At 38.5% G+C, this 22,569-nt stretch overlaps 3 protein-coding genes across 3 annotated transcripts in view; 2 read left to right on the top strand and 1 right to left on the bottom strand.

Moving 5' to 3' along the window:
* The window catches only part of CCDC73 (coiled-coil domain containing 73), a 94,661-nt gene extending 93,026 nt beyond the window's left edge, over positions 1-1,635 (top strand). The window contains exon 18 of the mRNA XM_040558741.1: positions 533-1,635. Within this exon, the coding sequence (XP_040414675.1) occupies positions 533-739 (207 nt within the window). The 3' untranslated portion in view covers positions 740-1,635. The remainder of the gene's footprint in view (positions 1-532) is intronic.
* Positions 1,539-15,738, bottom strand: EIF3M (eukaryotic translation initiation factor 3 subunit M). Its single transcript, XM_040558742.1, has 11 exons — positions 15,585-15,738; positions 15,190-15,322; positions 13,696-13,834; positions 13,246-13,369; positions 12,627-12,721; positions 7,723-7,806; positions 6,263-6,362; positions 5,734-5,815; positions 2,848-2,991; positions 2,233-2,293; positions 1,539-1,809 (listed from the first exon to the last, which is right to left on the bottom strand). The coding sequence occupies exons 1-11, from the start codon at positions 15,624-15,626 to the stop codon at positions 1,689-1,691; spliced, it is 1,125 nt and encodes a 374-aa protein (XP_040414676.1). The 5' UTR covers positions 15,627-15,738; the 3' UTR covers positions 1,539-1,688.
* Positions 15,739-19,859: 4,121 nt separating this feature from the next.
* The window catches only part of WT1 (WT1 transcription factor), a 96,356-nt gene continuing 93,646 nt past the window's right edge, over positions 19,860-22,569 (top strand). Inside the window, exon 1 of the mRNA XM_040558733.1 lies at positions 19,860-19,989. The gene's annotated coding sequence lies outside the window, so the exon portion shown is untranslated. The remainder of the gene's footprint in view (positions 19,990-22,569) is intronic.

Here is a 22,569-nt window from a genome sequence, read left to right as displayed (position 1 = left end):
TTGATCAGGGTATATATGAAATATTAATGAAATAGTAACTAAAACTATTTGGAGAACAAGAAGATCTTCAACATACAAAGCCAACTGCTTACAGACCTTGCTTCAGTTAATGGTGTTTGCTTTCTAAGCTGTAAAGCTAAACAGAAAGGGAGTTAAGGAGTTAACACTATAAACCTCATGATTTTGGGTTTTGTTAATCAAGTGATTGCATAGCAATGGAAATGTCAATTGCAACATTAAACTGTTTAATTGAACTATTTATTTTGCTAATCTGCATTCTAGTGCAGGATTGTCTTTTTTAAATTAGACTCTTCTGTACTAAGTCTTACGTTAAGCTTTGGTTTATAAAAAGTATATTTATCAAATCTTCTAGATTAAAGCTGAAATACGCATTTCAAATGAAACTTTTTGCAATTGACTTATTTTTCTCTTCACATTTCCTTGCATGCTTAATGTTAGCAAAATTTGACAACCTGAACCTTTGTACCTGACTTTTCTTCGATTATTAACTGCTACATTTTTATTCTGTCAGGTGAAAGGAGGATTTACTGCTTCACATGAGCAGAAGTCTTCTCATGTAACTGTAACTCCAGCAAAAAGTGAAAGAATGCTTGGAGATGAAGGCAGCTGTTCTACTCATAATTCTAACATACAAAATCAAATAGAAGAAATTGAGAAATTCCTCCAGGTGGAGAGACTTTGTTCATCAAGAAAAAGAAAACATGAAGACAGAGAATAAAGAACAGTGGCAGGAACTTAAAAGCATGTATGTGTCTGTTAGGCACAGATAAATCACTTGCATAAACCAGAGTGATAAAAGTGTTCCTATAGAATGTGGTACGTATTAATTGTGCTTTCATGTTTAATACAAAGTATAGACCTCTTCTGTTTAAAAATGGTGAAATTCCTACTAATAAAGTTCTGTTTCTGCAGTCAACTGCACGCAAGTTGTTACAAGTTTTGCCTGAAGTTAAAAGTTCACAAGTTAAAGTTTTAATAAACCTGTAAGTAATATTAAACTATTGCTTAAGATTCTCCTCTTTCTTGTTCTGAGGAACTTTTGACTGAAATAATTCAGTTTGGTTTCTGTCAGACTGCTCACTCAATTTTCAAACAATCAGCTGCAACTGTTTCAAAATATAATGGCTCCTCCTAGAAACATAACAACTTGGAGCAGTTCAAAGAGGCAGATGAAGAAAATCATCTGCTTACCTCTACTACAGAAGTATTTAAATATTTGTCTAAGTAATACCTCTGTCAGCACTAAAGCATCAGGTATGATTCACAAAGATATACCAGCAGGTATTACTTCATTGTTTCACTTTTAACTCACTCATGTTTTTCCTCCTTTAGGGTATGAGGAAAGCTCTCTCTTATTTCACATTATTTACACTCTTTTTTCTGATTACCCTCCCTTCATTCCCCCACCTCTTGCCAAAGAAAGATCCTCATATTATGAACTTACATAACAATAACAAAAGAAACAACCACTATTGCTAATGTTATATTGATAATTATGTAATAAAATCAACAGACAATACTCTCCCAGGTTAGCTTTATTGCCTTTTTTTGGTTTCAATTTAGAATATTTAGCTTCTATAAACCAATTGCATACATTTTGGCAGTGTTCACAAATCATCAAAATTTTTAATAAAAATTATCTATAGTAAGACATTTCTAGGTCATTTTTAAGTGTCTGAGAGACTGAGGAGACTGTTTTTCACTTGATTCAAATTTTGTTTCCAGGTGTTTAGAGTGTCATACAATTGCTGCCATTGCTGCTTTCCAAAGGTCCGATGTGTGCTGTGACTAGAGAAGTAAAACAAAATTAGAAGATGATTACTAGAGGTCATGCTCACCTAATAATTCTTTGATAGCATTACTTTGCTCTCATACACAAATAGGGAAATTTTATTTTCTGTATATAAAGGGCTGCACTTTACCAGCTACAGAAATCTGTAGCCTTCCCAAATATTTAAAGCAACAACAGTCATTAGTATTCTTGTCACTATTAGGTCATTAAATGAAATGTGCTGGAAAATAGGACTCTTTCATTAAATAAGCTAATCACATTCAGTCTGAGCTTTAATAAAATTATGATAAATAGCAACTATTTAACTACCAGCAACTGATAGGAACAATACCTTGCTTCTAGTTAAAATATTCTACAACTGTAAGTGAAATAATTAGAACACACTAAGTTCCACAAAATGCTATGAAGAATTGTCTTACCTGACAACTACTTTTCTCTGTGTCTGATCTATTTTGCAGTATACCATCTTTGTCTTTACAGCTGCAAAAAAAGCAATGCTGTTTTGAGCAGTATTTTCAAGACAGCGTTAAGGTATTAAATTGCATAAAACCTCTTTACAATTGGATCAATACAACTACAAAAAAAAACAGTTCACTTAATATTTTTCACTGATGTTGTTAAAAGTCCAATAGGCAGAAAAGCAAAATGATGTAACAAGATGAAGGTCATACATCTATCTTCATTGTTTGATGCCAATCTATTAAAGCAATATCCTGTATAGTTTTTATGAACTTCTCTCCCCTACAAACACATCCTGTTTTAATGACAACAAACAGAACCAGACGAAAAAATTAAACCTGCAAACAATTTATTAGTTCTATAAAGAATTATCTGAAATATATCTATCACCAAAAGGAAAAGTCACTCATAAAAATGTCAGCAGTTGTACATGTCTTTTAAGCACAAAATTTTACAGATATGTATCTTAGAACAGAAATTTAAAAATATTTCTCTGAATATTTAACATCAGCCTTGAAGACTATAAAAGGTATGGCTCATTAGCATTGTGTAAAGTGCTTTGTTACAGTTCTTACCATCAATAACAAATGCTTCTACATCATCAGCTCCAATCTGAAGTTCCTGTTGCATTGTGTCAAATGATATTTCTTTGCTCTCTACAGCCATCCCCATGAAAGTAAGTAGCCTCATTTTTGCCATATTCTGTTCATGCAACAAGCCTATGTAGAAGTATAGATAACCAGTAAGAACATCACCATAACCGAAATTTAGATGGAAAGGGTACAAGTGGTACAAGTGATTTTTTCAGTTGCATCGTCAGGAAGAACAGCAGCACAACAACAAATGAAAAATAACTGGTGATGTCAAAGCCTTCCTACAGCAGCACCACTCATTTTCATGTAGTTGCTTAAAAAAACACCCAACAAATCTGTAATGGTTCAGCAACACAACATTTTTGTCCCATAAACATGTGCTTTGATACTTAATGACTTCATACCAAAGTATAAAAACACTGAGTTGCATCTAGGGTGGCTAAAGTGTGATCTTCAAGAGCATATGAACAGATAGTAAAAGTCATTCATCTTTTACATGATAGTATGAATAGTAGCACAAGAAACTGAACCTTGCACATCTACATCAGAATCTGTTTTACTGAAGAAGTCTAGGTAAACAGTTAAGACACATGGATGAGCCAAGGCATTTCTAAATTAAGTTCTCTGAGGCACCAACTAAGATTTGCTGGAAGTTTCTTTAAAATGAACAGTAATCATTTTGTTTTGGAATGACATTATAAGCATTCACATTGCTTCAGTAAATATTTAAGTTTGGAATTTATAACATCCATACTCTAATAGAAAAGCACATTAATAGAGGACATCATGTTGTGTTAATTAGCTGTAATTATGATGCAGGCTCCCTATTTGGCACCAATTCAACAAAAATGTGATCACCATAATTCATATAAATGAGGAGCATCAGAAACTATACCTAACTGGGTTTAATGGAAATCTACAAGCATCGAAAAAATCAATTAGCACACATTAACCCTAATTAACAAATGCAAATGAGATACTGATTAACTTTCTGAAAAAGACTGCTGATAATACCAGATTAAATGTGGACATGTTAGGGCGATCCAGTTGACACAGATAATGCTACTGCTGGCCTAAGTTGTCAGCATTAATAAAACAACAAATTGTAACAAACTGATGCCACCTGTAGGAGCCTTCACTGCACAGCTTTCATAGACATTTTAATTGGTCCTGATGCAGAAAAGTAGAACAGTTTAAAATATTTATTTTTTTTGGAATAGATCTAGGTGTTTTAAAGAATATTGGAATGTCTCATCAATTAATTGTGTTGTTTTCTGTACCAAACTGCTATTGTTTTTAAAAGGCATAACTGGAAGAAGTAGACCAAGTTTCTAGCACTCAGGTCTGAACTGCCTCAGAATCTCTACCTTGGCCTCTAGAATCTCTAGACCTCTCAGAATCTCTACCTTGAAGACATTCAAAATGTCCTGAGGATACCATAAAGGTGGTGAGAAATCAAGGTAAGTGGAAGTAAGGCTGTCTTTCAAAACAGTTACACAGATATCTAAGGATTTTACCAGAATAATGTGAATATCAGATATATTTAAAATACAGACTGTATATTCACAGAAGTAAACCTAGATGCAAGAAGGCAAAAATAAATCATGACTGTTGCATGACATACAGTTGCTACCCCATGTGTAATTAATATTGCATACATTTTTTCAATTACAACTACATTTTCAGCAAATAAGCCATTTCAACACACAAAAATAAGTACAATACAAAAGATATTTCCCCTAAGAAAGAAAAGCATAAGATATTCCCACAACTAATGTTCAAATAAAAAGACAAAAGACATGCCTATCCCATATACATATTTACAAACTACCAGAAACTTACTGCTAATTTTATCCACAAAAAAATCATTGATGTTTCCATCATTTTAATACCTAAAGTACCAGCATTTTAAAGCTCTGAAGGTAATTATTCTCAGAATTATACCACACTCCATTAAACAAAATAATGCATATGTTAAAAGGCTGCACTAAACTTGGTTTTAACAAAACTATGCCTTTCTTCAAATGCATTCAGTTAGTGTTCAAGTGTCATTTCAAAATCAAAGTTATAAAAAAAAAACAGATTTTTATGGAAACATTTATTCATTACCAATATGTCAAAACCGTAATGCAGTAATAAAAAAATCTGCATCATTGAGCAATTTCTGCATTGTCACTGACCCCTGTCCTAAAAAGCTGGAATATAAAAAACGTAATTTTAATGCATGCAATAGCTTATGAACCAGTGCTCCTTTGAAACAGTCAATTACACATCAACGGGGGAGTGTCAAAGTGTTAATTACTACTCCTTTCTTCCACAGTGTGTAAATAAAGAGGGTGCTGACATTAACATTCCATCACATTGCTTCATGTGATGAAACAAATTAACTGGGACAGACTGTGGCTTGCGAGGTCTAATGCATCAGCGCACGCGCGCACACACACCGTAGTTTGCATGTTTTACCTTACCATTCAGGAAAGGTATTTGCTGTTATAAACTTACTGATCATAAAAAAAAAAAATTTATACCAGCTGCTGTTTTTGCTGGAAAACCGTGATCTCTGACCTAGCCTAGAGTAGCAACGTGTTACAAATTCGCCCCCAAAAGGTTTAAGTGAAAAGAAGTGGGAGAAAAGAGTCATCTTCCAAACACCTCTAATGCTTGTCCTAGTGTAAGAAGCCATAGTTTTTAGATAGTCCATTTCTGAACTAGCAAGGGTTAGAGTCTACAAACTCTAATCCAGTGTTAAAAAAAATCCCATTAAAATTCTCTGGCTTCAATATTTTTCTGTTGAAACTGAAACAGTTTGTGGGTTCTATTATCTTAAACCATGTAAATAGTCAGAAACGTATTGATTTGAAAACTTACCAAGGGAGTCAATGAAGTCTTTGTTGTTCTGATAAAACTTGACATAGGATGCTAGTTTCGCACTTACAAAAATTGTCAAAAGCTAGAAAACAAGCGTAAGAACACTTTAAACATTTTCTGTTTCCCTTCTTGAAGACTGCACAGATAGATATATAAAACACCACTACTACTATTGAACTGAAAAACAAATGCAAAAAGAAAGTTAAAATTCTGGCCGCTGCCACCAGCCAAGGGTGCGCCTTGTGCCACCAACCCATGCTGTGCTTTCTTTTCTCAGACCTGAAAGGTAGTTTTGCCACAAGAACTCATGTAAAGACAGGATTTGTAACTCTGATGCTTCTAAAGGGGAATGTTCTATTATCCATGCTACATTTTACATGTAACTTTTTTTTTTTAATTTTAAAAGCAATAAAAAAAGTACATTGCAGATTACCGACATAGACAACTCTTTTAATGAATTTCAAAAGACACCAATAAAGGAGGCACTCAATAGATATCAAACCAACTTGCTAAAATCAAAGTTACTTACATCGTGAATAAGTTCTCCTTCCAAAAATTTGACTGGTTTTAAGGCAAGAAGATGATCAAAGAGAAAGGTATTTGGATCCTTCAATGCTCGTACAATGCATCTGGTTAGAAAAGGAGATTTTACTTTTTTTTTTTTTTTTTAAACATTTTTATGATTAAATGCAATTCAATTTGTTTTTCTTGATTTTCTAGGAAATACTCTGTAGTTTTCAACTATTCTTAAATATAAGGCATGTCACATTTCTAGGTAACTTTAATCTTTGTTTCACAGACAAAAAAGAAAACAAAACAAAGAAACAGAAACTGTTAAGTACTTTGCCCCATATCACAAATAAAATTGGCCAGGTGGTAAGGCTACAGATCAACCTACTGTTTCCATCTATGCATTTGTTTCTAGCCAGATCTTCATTCCTAGCGGTATTTTTACTGTTCTCCTAAAACTTCATAGAATTAAGTCGTTTAGGAAGATTAATTGTACTTGAACATGTGACACAAAGCAGAGAAATCTTCAATACCAAACACTGCAAGACCTATGATTTATCAGTTGCAGCTCCGGACTATAAACAGTCCTAAAGTGTTTCTAGAACTCTAGATGAAAGCTTTTGTTCGGCAGCACATTAGAAGGCTGTCAGTGCTACACTAGCACCAATGGCCTAGACCATGACCCTGCCACATAACATGCATCCAGAAGAACCTAGTCTGCACAGAGGCAGCACTGTAGTAAACCCAGAGTACACACGTTCTTTCAGAGATAAAAAGGCCTCAGTGGTAGCCATTAAAGTCTTAATTTACTTATGCACAGACACTTTAATTTTCAAAATGAGTCATTTGATTTTCCTGCTGCTCAAGTGTAAGCTATTACACACCCAGAAGATCTACATTACTTATTAAATATCTAATTCCCAAGAATAATAATGACAGACAGAACATGAAAATAAGCTTTTACACATTTTGGCCTGTGGGGAAAATAAATTAAGAATCATCTTTACTCCCAGCATGTCTACCAAGTAATTTTATTTCTGCGCAGTTCATATCCTTAGTCCTTGCTCATAGCGAAGAGAGCAAGAATTTATTTTCAATAGAAAGTGCCATTTGAAAAAAAGTATTTAAGTTAGAGAATCAAATAATCAGCGAGGAATTGACATCCTTTCAGATTTTTTAAACTTTTGATAACATAGTTGATGTAAACAACCTTCTTAGCAAGGCTGCTCTTTCTCAGCAGTGAGCACAAGTATGCCTGCACACTTGTGCAGTGGAGTAAACCTGACAGCCTGGAAACAAGCAAACCTACCGCAGGCTGCACAGATAAACTCCTTATCAAGTCAGCCATGCTATAGAAAAAGGGCCACGGGAGGGCCCTTGCCTGCCAGGACATTTGATATTCTTTATTAGTAAGGCAATCAACGTAATTCAGCAATTTAGAAAAAGCCACTTTTAAGGGAACTAGGAAGTCAGTGTTACCTGTGAGCATCAACTCTAGCCTGGGAAGCGTTGTCCTCTGTGTAACTCCCCAATAGCTCCACCATTACTTTTGCTGCAGTGTCACTATGAAAGAAAAACAAAGTTAACTCAGGATTGCTGGGGGAAAAAAAGTTCAAACAAGACACTCAAATATTTGATTAATACCATTATGATGTTACAGGTCAAATTAAGTTACACTTGAAAAGATGTAGATGATCCATTTTAATTCTAGTGGAGAGAACAAATTAACTAGATGTATTCTTTCAATTCTTGTTCTACAAAATGTTTATCTTCACCCTTCATTTCATTCTCTTAAATTGATAAATTACCTGCTGGTTATGGAAAAAGCTCTCTGAGCTAGGAACAGCTTTATATGGTTCACTAGAATGCTCTTCTTATGCACATCTGGATTTAATCATTGCAGAATAAGTAGCACTGCAAAGTTTATTTCAAATGTAAAATGGCATATCTTAAAGAATATTTATGGTCAGAAAAGTGACTGTGTAAAAGCTCCCTTTTCTTCTTTCACAGATTCTCTCCAAGTATTCAGAACGAGAGCTGCTCATTTCACTGATGAAGTTACACAGCCAGCAATTAGATTGACTTAGGCTGCTGCAAAGGAAGCAGCTTCCAACACCGGTTTGACAGACAGCTTTTAGAAAAAGCATTCATTTGAAGAAAATTAAGTAAATCTACAGTCTTGTCTGCCCTGATGATTTCTTTAAACAGCTCCTTGACATTACTGCAAACCAGCTCCAAGACAGATACTGTAATTTTAACTGATTTTGATTTATTTTTATGCAGTGGTTCTCACCACTATTGAGACCACTAACTTCTCATGCTTTTTCACAAAGTTTTCAGCAAAAAATATATGCAGTGAATATACACAGACTGGCAAGTGTTCTGCTGCTTTTCTGCACATATACTTGGAGTCCCCTTTAGGCAGAAGTACTTTCTCAGTGGACAGGAAGGCTGGATATTACTCTGTGAGTTATAATGTAAAGCTAAACTCTTCCCTGAAAGTAACTGAATTCCAGATAAAGCAACCTTCCCTATACAAGCTACAGTGAAGAAAATTAACTGTATTCCAGCCAAAACCTGTATACACAAGTGTGGCCTGATAGACGTATAAAATTTTCCGTGCTGATACGGGTTTATCCTATATAGCAGCACAAGCTAGCATGGTTTTTATAGTCCAAAGACTATGTTCACATGGATATTAATTTTAAAACTCTCAGTATTACTATTTGCCAATTTCTCTATAGGGTGAGGTTTTGTGCTCCTAGAAAATTTGGCAGGTATCCTTTATGTGCAGTGCGAATCATGGGAAGCAAACAGTATCATATATAATCTGGATGTCCACTGAGTAAAAAGAGAGTTTGTACTAAAGGCAGAGAAGTTTTCTACAGGTGCCAGCCATTATTCCCAAACTGTTTTGAACAGAAAACTTGAATATTTGTTTTAAGATTTTGTCATTAAAGAGGTTGGCCTATGCTTTGTTGTGGCAACTGATACTGGTGTGTAGAACTGATAGCCTTGTATCAGTGAAATAGAACAGATGTAGACAGCTTTACACATGCAAGAACTATTTGCATGCGCGTCAGTCTACAACAGACTAATTTTTGCGCTAGTGAAGCCTTATCAATGCTCAATATTTAGTGAAGACAAAGAACCATTTTAAAATGGGACTTGCACTATAGAGGTATTCAAACGAAGAGGTTCAGCTGATGTTCTAATCAACCTAGTAAGTCCCCATATTTAATATACGTTTTCTATTTTTGTACTTATATACTTCCAGAAATCTGCAACGTAGTTCTGAACTTTCCTCCTCTTCTCTCTCCCTTAGGAGCGAAAGTTAAAACTATGTTTTTCACTCACTTCAAATAAAATTTGCAATCCCTCCCCACCTTTTTTGAAGGGGGAGAAGCAGCATATTGTATGTCTAGCAAATATCAGAATGCTACAAGACGATCACTCCCAAACTTCCTGTGCTAAAGCCTCGTAAGCCTCAACAAATACGCCAGAATTCTTCTATTCCTTTTATTATTTCATCTTACTCTATTCAGTGTCAGACTACTACCATAAATTAGGGTGTTTAAAGCAGTATTACAGATCACCATTTCACCACAGCTTATTGCTGAGTGTGTATTTCACCTAAGATTTAAGTGTGAACATTTTTCTAGCAAGACAGCTGGCACAAACACTCCTGGCTCCACTTGCCAGTCTGGATGAGTAACTTGACAAAATGCCAGTAAGAATTGAAAAGTTATAGCAGATAAAGGGACGAAAAAAATAGAGTATTCAGTCTTCAGAAAATTTTGGAATCGAGTCCCTTTACATTAAATTAAATGAAACAGTTACTTTGCAGGTGCCTGAAATGCTGAGCTTTTGGCTACAGGTATTGATAACCAGACTTGCCAGACCTGTTTGAACGTAAACTTGGACAAGACTCATCCCAGTCTGAATCCTGCCAGGTCGATGGCAGAGACAAAACTGTGAGCTGCGTCAGGCTGGAGCCTGGCATGACATTCAAGGTCTCACAGTAGAACTCAACTCTTTGGCTGCATGCAAACCATACGTGCCTGCAAAACTTCACCTGCAACTGGAAAACAGGTTGTGTTACCTTGCAGTTTAATAGCAACACAGCTAGGAAAATGTTGAATATTAAAGCCGAGGCACAAAACTGCTACAGAACCTTTATGACAAGGATCATAAGTAGCAGTGAAAGTAACTAATCTCCTGCAAAGTTCAGCTACCAAATACAGATCTCAGAAACAAGCCAGAGCAGCCATCTGTTCTCCAGCCACCACCACCAATTTTTCTTCAGTTGATCATGGGAAAGATAAGAATCCTTCTTCGAAGAGAAGAAGACGATTTTGATCATCAGTAAGAAGAAACTTCAACCAGAAAGTGACTGGAAAAGATTTGATAAAACAAGCTTTCACTTATCACTGTAGGAAAAGGAACAACGAACTTAACATCTGCGTATCTACTCTTCACAAGCTGTTCACTACCAAGCTATCCACTGGAGAAAGTCTATTAGGTCTGGAAAGCCATTTTTTCTGCCACATAAAATAAACCAAAAAAAAAACAATCCCATTGCTTTCAACAATGTGGGTTTTTTCCTTTATTATAAATCAACATGGTAACTGAGGTATGATTTTTATTGCTTATTTTTCAGTTCCCCCTTATCTTCCCAAACTGCTAGGTAGAGCAACATTCCTGCGTGCAAAAGCTGGAATGCTGCTGTGAGTTTCCCATACTATTGCAAATACTGCCCACTGATCCAGGAGAGTGAACCAGGTCAAAGGTGCTAGGGTCACTTCTTGTTTTCTTTCCTGGAGAGAAATATAAGTGCTCTGAAAAACTGCTCAGTTCAGTGCAAAGCTCACTGCAACAGATGGTAAGGACACTGAGTGCAGGAGTAATATATTACAGAGTTAGTGAAAGTTTTTAAATTCCTAATTTAAAAAATGTCACCTATTATTGGTGAGCAGTTTTTTTTTTTAAATGAAATCTGACAGTTAACTACTAAGTAACTTTGGTAGCAAGGTTACTAGTAGGACTGAAAACAAAAGTTACAAGTTTAATCCACAGATTTGATAACAAGACTAGCTAAAAATAGTTAGCTATTAAGTATGGAAATTAAACTAGTTAAAACCTCTCAGTAAATCAAGTGTTTAGAGTATGAGCATTACAGAATATCAGCATAATATTTCTAAAACAAACTAAGTGTTATGCCGCATACAAGATCTGATTAATATATCCGAAATCTCTCATGAAGTACTATCAGTACAAAAGCATTTTAATGTCAGTGACAGGAAATCGCAGTAACATAACTCACGGTGTAACTACTCCACGAGGATTAATCATCCCTAAATGGAGGTGAGGCAAAAGTGATCCTGCTATGCTGACACAGCATTTCCAGGCTACAATTTCACCATGCCCAAATAAGCTAACTCTCCTGCCAGAAGAAACTTTCCTCCTACTACGACAGCTCCACACATGCCTTTTTTTCTGCAAGTCACCTCCCTAGTCCAATCCATTGCACAGCTGCACATATGCCTACACCAGCGCGCGCACACAACACACACACTGGTTCCAGTACTTGGAGGCACAGGACAGGAACAGGTGGAGTACAAGACAGAATCAGGTCTGCAGCAATAAAAAGCTATGCAAACGTAGGAAAAGCTGCTTTCCCCCCTCCCATAAATTACAGCGGGGTCAATTTAGATAGGCCGAAACAGTTGTGGAACTACATGCCGAAACCACTTTTAAGTACCAGCCCATCTCAACAGCCCTGGCCAATGCACTCGATATACTATATCAGCTGAGATAAATTGATGACAGCTCTCAGTTAAGACTTGCATTAATTAACAGGCACAGTACGCACAGCATTACTTTGCATGCCAGAAGACACTGGTCTGCCAAGTTTGTTAGATCAAAGATACCTCTTATGATCCAGGATAATGATTTAAAATGGTCAAGCAGGTATTCTGTGGACATTAATTTTGATGACTAGTGGAAAGCTTTGTCCTAAAGGTAATGTTTATATAAAAGACCGATTCTGTTAACTGTGATTGATAAGCCTCCCAACATCATTAAGAGATAGCACTACCATGCACTAAAATGTCAAAAGTGCAATTAAATAATAAACTTGGCACAACATTACAATGCTTGAAGACTAGTATTTATAGAAAGGGATAGTTTTATTTTGGGAGTCTATGGTTTGTAGTTAATTCACTACTAACTTCAAAAACACTTACAAAAACATAGAAAAAAAGAGGTACCTTTGGACTGAATTATCAGTACAGATTCATTTTTAAGTGCCATGAAAAATACTTTTATTAAAAATCACTTGCAATAGATCAATTTAAGATGCAGTTATTACTTGTCTTTTATACCTCTTTTTGCAGTCTACTAGGACGTCATACAGCAGTCTCAGAAGAGTATGCTTTTTCTCTGTGCTGAGATTCCAGTCAGAAATCCATTTTCGGACCTAAGGAGAATACACGTGAAGAGGAAGCGTTGGAAAAAAGCTAACAAGAAACTGCAAATACTTCTAATTTACTCTCAAGCAGAAAAGGATTCAAGAGATCTTTCACAGATCTTTTGGGTCCTCTGATTCTCAGGCTCCCCATGCAGAACCTGGAAGTTTTCCCATGACAAGGCCAGATGTCTGTGCTCTTCGTGTGATTCCAATACATTCTGATTCCAGAGGAAGGGACAAGAACTTGCCGCCCAAATTCCTGATCAAAACTTCTCACTTTCATTACATCCACAAGAATCAGACACATCTAACTATGCTCAGCATCAGAGATGGAAAATAAACAGCAGCTTGATTTAGATTCTGGACGCAGACCTTTAAAAGGTAAGAAGTCGTGTCCTACATTTCTTATTTCAGTAGTGTCTAGCAATTTACAGCAGGGAAAAATGGTCTGTATCAACTCTGATTAATATTTAGTGAGATGCAACACTGTTAATACAAAGGCTGTAACTTGAAGCACCACAGTAATTAATTACCTGGTCTAGTTCAGTTGGAATGTACTGGATGGCACCGCACGAGGAGGCCACTTTAAGAAGGCTGCAGTATACCGTGTATCTCACAGGAGTGTTCTTATCCATGCCATGGAAGAGATTGCTCAGTCTAAACCACAAACAATAAACAATTGAGTTTAAAAGGTTTAAAGAAAGTTCACTGGAGCACATACAAAAGTTTTTATCCAGATGCGTGATAGTACACACAAAGCACCTAGCAACACCTTAAGTCCATGAAGAATTGTAACAGCATTCAGTTTTGTAACAGGTCGCAGCAGAGAAGCCAAGAAGTCTGTGCTTCCTACAACAGACACACAGATCTTGACAGACACCCCACACTTTCATTTCCAGAGACACACAAAACAATCCATTCTCTTTAGAGGAAGGATTACTTTCCAAGACACCATTATCTCAGCTTCTCTGTAGAATACTTACAGCTGCAGTCTAAGAGATGGGCGCTCTCCTTCCCGAAATTTTACTAGTTTCTCACACAAGCTTTCAATCAGTGCTTCTTGTTTGTCAGGTTCCAGGATAAGAAGCAAAGAGACTACACTGTTCATTACACTCTCAACATCTGCACAAAACAAAATACACAGCTGTTTAGAATTGCCAGCCGCAACCATCATCAATAGCTATTTAGTGCTGGAGAGTTCCTTCTGCTGGGAACGCTTATTTTGCATTGGCAAGAACTGTAAGAGATATGATGCCAACATAACCAACATGGATATTCATCAGAATGTTCAAGAGATTTGGTTCATGTGGTCTCTTATTAACACATCTCAATTTAAAGCAAGAATTACCACTGTAAGGTAAGAACAGAATTCGGTATTTGGTATCTTACTTGCTTCAAATTCTCTATTCACACAGAAGAGAAGTCAGGGGAACTTCAGGTTTTGGCCTTTAAATAAATAAAGCAGCGGGTTCCTCCTGCACACCTAGAAAATTGTTTTAAAGCAAGAATTCTAACCTGGTGCTCAGTGCAAGGGAAACCCAGACCACAGGAGAAGCGCCCAGAAGAACAAAGCACACGCAGAGGCCTCTGCAGCCTGTTTCAAGTACGGCATTACATGCTGCACAAATAGGGCCTGACAGGTATTCTGCCCACAGCCTGCCCAAGTATCAGTTATAGAAAGCATAAGAAAAAAAATATGACAAGTACATATTTCCCCTAATGACACCTGAACATCAAACAGCACTGCGATAAGGTTCTCCAGTATTTCGTACTCATTTGCCTACAGTTAAGAGGCAAAATGAAAAATAATTGTACGTACTCTTCAGATAAACCCTACGTTCTTTCAAACGCATATTATTAATACCAGAAATTATTTTTACGGGTAAAAGTTCTAAATGGAACTTTATGTCAGTACAGATCCCTGGAGGCACAGAAAGATCATTTAAGGCTATTGCAGTATCAGTGTCACTAACCCATAGTAGCATAGGTTCTAAGGATTTATATCCTACCTCAAAAGCAGTAGTGACTACTGAAAGATCCCAGTGTTTTCAGACAATATTAACCAACTAACGTTTAGGCCTTAATACTTCTAGTTACAGATATCTACAGTGCTAGTTTTTATTGCTACTTATTTGCCATGCAGCCCCGCAGCCATTAACCAGAAGCGAATCTTACTTTATCGTTCACTTTTTTCAGAGAGAAAGCTTTTACATAAAGCTCCCTGGGCCCTCCTAACAAGCACAACCTAGCCCCATTTCTGATTTCTTCAAAGGCCACTGGGTGTTTGAGAAAGGGAGGAGTGGAGCACGCGCAGATTTTATCTGGCCACGCTGGAGCTAAGCACTTCCAGTCTTACAAAGAAGCGCACGTTAACGTGTGAGCCATGCAACACACCCCTCAATTCTGGCCAGTCGCCTATTTGAAAGAACTGATGGCGATCACGCCTAGTGAAACCCGTACGGCCTAGGGAGGCAAACCTTTGTCATCCTCCTTCAGGCACACGTCGCAAGCCTCGATGATCTGCGCCAGGTCGACATGGAGCCCACCTTCGGAGTTCTCTTCAGAGATCTCCGCTCCTTTGGATTTCAAGTAAGCTCGCAGTTCTGCAGCCTTAAAAAAAACAAAAACAAACAAACACAGAGCAGACGTTTTGCGAGCAGCAAGGCCCGAACAGCCCGGTTTACACCCCAGACACGTGCCGGGGGCCCCCCCCTGCTGCACCGGGCGCTACGGCAGGCGACAACCGGGCTGCGGGCAGCGTCCGTCAGCGGCCCCCCGGCGGCAGCCCCGGCCGCGCGGTGACGCCGCGAGGAGCCGGCCGGCCCTCCCGCAGCGAGCCCCGGGGGCGGCCCCGCGCCGCGCCCGGCCGCACCTGGTCCTCCTCCGTGATGTCGATGAAGGCCGGCACGCTCATGGCGCCGCTGCCGCCGCGGCCGGCCCGAGCACGCCGCCGTGCCGGAAAGGCGGGACGCCTTCCGGGGCCGCGCCGCCACCGCTTCCGCTTCCCCGCGCGGCGAGGGGAGGGGAGGGGAGGGGAGGGGAGGGGAGGGGAGGGGAGGGGAGGGGAGAGCCGCCTCGCGCCTCGCCCCTCCCCGCCCGCAGCTCCGCCTCGCGCCCCCTCAGCCCCGCCTCGCGCGGGCGGTGACCGTTGGTGCTGAGGCGGCGCTGAGGGGCCCGCCGTGTGAGGGGCGGGGGCTCTGCCCCTCGGGCCCTCGCGGAGCTGCCGCCCGCTCGCTTGGGTCCTTTCCCCGTTAACCGCGCGGCTTTTTTGCCGTGAGAGTTTAAGTACCAGGCTTAGCTTAGGTAAGCCAGCGTTGAAACCTGCGCAGAGATGTTGCAGGCGTCCCTCGTCAGGCGCCAGCAGCCTCTTGCCTTGGTCTGTCTCAGTGCCAGCCTAGTCCCTGCTCCAGGTGCTACCAATGTATTTCCAATCGAGTACTCGCTGGCATAGTGTTAGTATTCATTAACAGGAATTTAGAAAACACTTAGTCACAACTGTCTGGGTTAAACATTTCTAAAGGCTTGTTTAATAAGAGCTGGACAATTCTGAGAGGGAAGGGTTCACAGATGGCCCCTTCTTGCTACATAAGAGTACTGCTAGAAAGTAATTACAGAGCTTTTCATTACTCTGGAAATCGTTGAGTAATTCAGGATAAATATTTCTGTGGAGAAATAGAGCCTGACAACTAGGAATGGAGTTCTGAAGTGCCAGGAAAAGAGCTCCGAGGTGATTTCTCTGTTAATGAGAAAGCTGAGGCTGGGACTCAGGCGCTGTGTTTGGCGCTGTTTACATTAGAACGCGTGAATCGCCTTGCTGAGCCAGTGTTTCGTAAAGCCTGGTCCCCGATGTAAAATAACTACATGAGATATAGTGCACCGGGGCTGGAGGTAGTGTTTTATGCTTCAAGAGTTTAAATAAATAATCTGCAGTATGAAAAAAGTTACATGGTTATTGGTCATACCACTGTGTTAAGGCTGTTTGGCAAAGAGGGACTGGGCTGTTAGTGAAACACTCATCTAGCCCCAATTTTACAAATTAGATTTTAGCAATAAATACAGAAACACAATTAAAAAGGGACCTTAGCATTGATATTTGGTATTCTCAGTGGTCTGTATTCAGAAATCATTTACGCAAACTTGGGAGACTCTTTGAGTAATGATGTCAACCTTAGAGTTTGTACGAAGTTTCATAGCCTTTGTGCCAATACTTTGAAAGGTGACTAGGAACAGGCAGCAATTGACAATGAACTCAAAGGATTTATAGACTAAAGGAAAACCCTTTAGAAAATGCTTAGAAATAGCATGTCCTATATTTGTTGTCATGGAAATTCCTTCTGAAAAATTTTTATTCTTCAATAAAACAAATTTTTATGAATTCAGTTTCACTGTCTGGGAAGTGGGAGTTCCATCCCTTCTACAAAAAGCTGAAAAAAGAATCTGTTATGGAACTACTGGGCAATTTGCAGCAAAGTCGCAATCCAAAGTTTGAGGGAACGTTGTGGGACATTTGTGTTTCAGGACAGCCTTTACAGCTTTTGGCTCTATACTCAGAGTTCTACACGTTTGGATCACAGCTAACATGCATAAGGTAATCCTATTCAAAACCCTTTTTTGTTCCACCCCACCAAACATTTCAGGAAATACTTCTAATACAGCTTTTATATAAAGCACGTAGAAGTTGTCGAAAACACTAGCAGTTTCAACCTTTTATTAAAGGCTAACTATTAGTTAATTATTGGTCGCATCACCTTATTACTGCTATATCCACTATATCTTGCAGAAATAAAGGCATCTTAAAAACTTACCTAAATTCCCTAAGCTAATAAGACTGCTGAATACAACCTCACTCCCCTCTTTTCCCACCTACAAACATGACCAAATAACACCTGGAGTCAGTTACCCAGTCTGAAAAGCAGGGCAGCTCTAGCACCTGCTTCTAAGTTTCCACAGCACTGAGCACATTCAACCTGTTAAAGGCCCACATTGCTTTCATTAGCGTTCAGGTATCAAAATTGGTTTGGATCATCTACAAGCTTGTATTACTTTTGAATAATACAAGCTTAATTTTTCTTAAATTTTCTATCATGAAAATCCTGGCGAACAAATTTACTCTAGTTGAGGAAGTATTTTTGTTGTAATAACTCTACTTTAACTGATGAGGTGTCTTTACTAAAGCTGTTTTTAATGCCAGTTGGTAGTGTTACAATTCTTTCGTAATATGTAGATCAGCACTAATACCGCTGATTATCTACAACGTATATCTGAAAGTTATTCATACATGTGTCTCCCTTGTGTGCCTAATCTGCAGTGGGATTTGATTTTCAGAGGATGAGTGTTTAAGTATTTTTAAAGTGCAAGTGACTCTCATCAAGTGCTGCCTAACAAAGCCCTTTGAGAACAAAGGTAACTTGGCATCTAGTGCACTGGGGAATGGGGATGCTTTGATTTGCCCCAGACCTTCGGGAGATTCAGGTGCTGAAGTATGTGTCTAGTGCCAGTTTATGTTTTAGGATATCATGCGTGGCTACACATGCTATCTGAGATTCCTCTGTAGAAGTCTCAGATGCCCTAGGGTATATAAATGGCTCAAGTCACATCAGGAACTGACTCCCAACCTTAGTGTCTTTTTTTTTTTCTTTTTTTTTAAGGTAGTGGACCCAGATGGAGGTTTGCCGCATATTATTCTAAATATACAAACATAAAATAACCATTGATCACATGGAGTAGACAGGATATGCCTCTAAAGAGCTCTGCTGAAGTATCCACATATGGTATGTTGCATGATACTTTATTTGTCCCAGAAGAATTAAGATGATAGATGGTAGCTGGAGTTTGAACTTGTGCGTGGGGAAGTCCACTTTGAATATAAAAGGGGCAGTATGCGTTTTGTGAAACTACCAATGTAAAGAGGATGTGGTAGAAGAATGGGTTTCAGTTTTATTGGAATAATGACATCTCTGTGGGAACGAGGCAATTGTTTATAATGCCATTTGCAGGCTGTGAAGGCAGTGCAGAAACCGGGCGGGGATGGGGTTAAGGCTCTGCCTGGGGAGCCGGAGAGCCCTGCAGAGGCCGCCCAGGCTGCAGCAGGAGCGCGGAGCCTGGGTCCAGGCGGCGCCCTACAGCCCGCAGCCCCTCGGGGTAGGGGGAGCGGTGCCGCCCCGACGGGCACAGACCTGGCTGCTGCCGGCATGTGGGCGCGAGCGTGCCCGGTACGTACACGGGCAGGGAAGGAAACATCCCGCTAGATCTCGGCTGCTGAAGGCAGGAGATGAGTTTTGACCGGCACTCGCTGTGGGCTGGGTGGGTTTTGTTTAGGTTCTGTAGGCAGGCCGGAGAGATGGAGTCTAAAGAAGCAGTATTCTGTCCTGCGTGCCTCGAGCGTAAAAGCAGTCTTTCTGGAGGCAATAAGTATTTGAAAGCAACAGACAGCTTTTGAAAAAGGAAGGTTTTAGGGCTGACTCTAGAAACGGAGGAATCCTCATTTCTTAAAAGCATTAATGAAAGGGATCTTCTTCAATATAGAAAAGAAGCACAGATCCTATAATGGCTTATTTTCCCTCTACAGATTTTTTTCTTTTCTTTTTTAACAGTTCTGTATCTAAACTGAACTGGTGAGGAGATGAAAGCTGAGTTGATCGTTTGGAAAACTGGGTAAGGATAACTGCCTTTTGTGGAAAGTGGCCAGTGACATAACTGTAGACACCTTTCATTCCTGGAATGCAATATGTTTTGTGCTGAGTGCCCTCTTGAGGTCTTCAGCACACAATGACCTGGGTGAGTCCCGGGTACCGCAACTGTACCTGGGCTGTTCATGAATCCTTCCTTTAGAGGCTTTTCCTCTCTGTACTTATTTTTTTTTTCCTTCTCCTTTGGGAGAGGTGTTCTAACCAACCTAGAGTGGGGGAACGCAGTTAGCATAGCTATTACCCAAAGTCAGAAATACGGACGCTTGGTTACCCAGAAAAGTCAAAAAGGTAAAAATAAAAAATCAGAACTTCATCCAAAATCCCAGTTAGCCAGACCGAAGCTGTTTTATATTCAGGAACTTTGATTAACTTTATTGATATAGAAATGTGCTCCCTGCTTACGTATGTGTTTTGTTTTTTATTTGTTTGCTTGTTTTTTTCACCTAGTTCTGTCTGGGACTTAAGAGAAAGTGCTGAAATACCCTTAGAGTATCTTCCTGCAAGAAGTATCAGAGATCTCAGTGAAAGCCTGTTGTCCTAATTCTTCCCAGCCAAGTTCTGTAGTCGGAGGAATTCTGGATAGCCTCAGTAAGTGTAGTAACCTTTGGGTGCTTCTCTGGTTTTCTTATAATGTTTGTAAATTGTGCATGCTTGTCCACTTATTTAAAATCCACCTAACTATATGAGTTTAAAACAAAAACAAAACAAACAAAAAAACCCTGCAGTTATCCATTACCAGCATGCTATCTTCATTGAAAATATTTGTTGAATATCCTGAATTTAACAGACAAAGTTCAATATTGTGTTACTATTAATAATATTGTGTTCTGACATGGAGCATTTTGCATTTGAAAAGCTGTTAGAAATATATTGTATTTGGACCCTAGATGCACTTATTTTGCTGCTGGTGTAGCAGGTGTTTTTCTTAACTTTTTTTTTTTTTAAGGAGAAATCCTAAGTTTAGAGGAAATGAGCACTCGATTATTTAAATTTCCTGAGATTAGAGGAAGAACACTTTGCCAAACAATGCCTCTTCACTTCAAAACCTCCCCCCATAAATTATGCTAGGAGATCTTATTAAAAGTCTGTAAAAATTTCCTATTAAAAATGGTTGATTGCAGTCCAGACCATCACAGCTTTTGTGCTTTCAGTGAAATACCACAGCTGTCGCAAAGAAATATATTGTGAGACAAAAGGTTTTGTTTCCTTAGTCATAAATTATTTTTGTGATATCTGAAGTAAGATAAAACTTTCACTTATGTTTGAGTGAAGGAAGATTCCAGTGATAACTTGTTCAAAAATCTATAAAAAGAATATAAGAATGTAGATCTAGATAGCAAATTAGAATCAGACTTCCTTTTTGTTTAAGCAAAGCAATTATTTCTGAAGTCAGTGAAGATTATAACCAGGGATAATAGCATAACTTTGCAAAGCACAGTGCCTTAATCTCAGAAGAACCTGAAGTTTAAGCTTTCGACTCTGACCTTCACAAGCTATAGAACTACACAATAGAAAACCGTAGCATTGGCTAGTTTTTAAATGAAAGTTAAACAACAATAAGTAGTCCGTTTACTAATTATACCTGCAAACAAATATAGGCTTTTTTCTTTTTATTTTTTAGAATTTTAGAAAGTATTAAACAAATTGGCTTTGACCATATCTGTTTTTCTATTGGCAAATTAGTTTTCTGCTAAGGAGTTGTACAGAAACATCAGTCTTTTAGAGGAAGAAGGGCTGCATGTACACTGACTGAATACACTGAGTATTTGCTGACAGGACTGGATTCTACCTATGCTCACCCAGTCAAGGAATAGAAACACACTTCACATATGACCTGCATATGTAATGAAAATACAAAAGCACAATATACATACTAAAGATTACTTTCCAAAATCAATGGCCAGTAATTTTAAATGAAAGATAATTAGGATAATCACCAATTGCTCATACATCATTGCTTCATGTATAAGGTCAAATTTCTCAACCTCTTACCCTGTTCATTATAGTTAGAGATTGCTGAATAAAGACAGACAGTACAGGTGCTTGAGCTCATTTTGAGAGTCTCTTTGGTTTGTATATGGGAAGAATCGATATGCTTTTCCTACTCATCAGCAGTAGTAATAGCTAAACCAATTTTCCCCCCTTGCCATCACAAAAGTTTACTGGATTTTTTTAATATATATTTAAATCACCAGTGTACAAAAAAATAAACTAAAAAAAACACAAGGTGGTCTTCTGCTGTGTAATTGAAACAATTTCAGTATGCAGCCTTGATCCTTTAATAAGAATCATTACTAAGCCCCCTGTTTTTTTCCTTCTGCTTGATTTTTCTTATAAATCAAAATTCACCTTTGTAGTGCTCTTGTAAGGCAACATGTGCTATGCATTCTCCAGTTCTAACTGTTGCTCAGACTGAAAGAACTGTGATGATAAACATCTTCAGCATAAAGTCTAAAGTAAAATAATTAATCTTTGGGAATGATTTCCTTTGTGAGGATGAAGATTCGTATTTCAAGTGCCCCATACCTGGGGCAGGGACAAGGTGAGTCAGGTGTTTGTGTTGGTAAGATCCAGACATCGATGCACACCAGTGTAGATGAGTTGCCTTAGGCACTCAGTTAGGTACTGCTCCAGCCAATGCTGAGGGGTGATGTGGGGGCATTTATCAGGGGTGGGGAGACTACTTCTGTAGTCCTCTGTACCCTGTTAGGATCTAACTCTGCGTTCTCTCTCATTGCTGAACAGTCTTCTACAAGTAATCCCACTGCTGTCAGTGGGACTTTTGTGTAATAAAATGCTGTCTGACAAGAATATGGATATGAGAATCTGGCCCTGCTTGTACTAATTCCATTTTAATGAATACTTAAATGGAGTTGTTATTAAAAAAGTTTATTTTCTAATATTCAATAAATCAAAACTATAAAATCAGTTTGCCAGTGGTTGCCAGTCTAGTCAAAGCCAGTTTCTCTTGTACTGAAAAGAATAGTGCATACTGTCTCTATTCAGGAGGGATTGATTGTAATACTTTTATCTGCTTCATAAGATTTATTTCTAATAATGAAGAGTAAAGAAAAGTAGGGGGGCTTTAAACATATATTATTTGTATTACAGCACCATATATCCTTGAGATATTTCACAAAGATAGAATTTGGTTAACCTCAGAAGCTT

The sequence above is a fragment of the Cygnus olor genome, chromosome 5 (genome assembly GCF_009769625.2).
Source record: "Cygnus olor isolate bCygOlo1 chromosome 5, bCygOlo1.pri.v2, whole genome shotgun sequence".
Taxonomy (NCBI): Eukaryota; Metazoa; Chordata; class Aves; order Anseriformes; family Anatidae; genus Cygnus; species Cygnus olor.
The sequence above is the reverse complement of the archived record's forward strand: the minus strand, read 5'-3'. Positions and strand labels throughout refer to the sequence as shown.

Coding starts and splice junctions, on each gene's coding strand:
- EIF3M (XM_040558742.1), bottom strand. CDS start 15,626: ATGAGCGTGCCGGCCTTCATCGACATCACGGAGGAGGACCAG. Junction 13,835..15,189: donor CCTGAAGGAGGATGACAAAG/GTTTGCCTCCCT, acceptor TGTTTTGTGCAG/ATGTTGAGAGTGTAATGAAC. Junction 6,363..7,722: donor GCTAGAGTTGATGCTCACAG/GTAACACTGACT, acceptor TTTTCTAACCAG/ATGCATTGTACGAGCATTGA.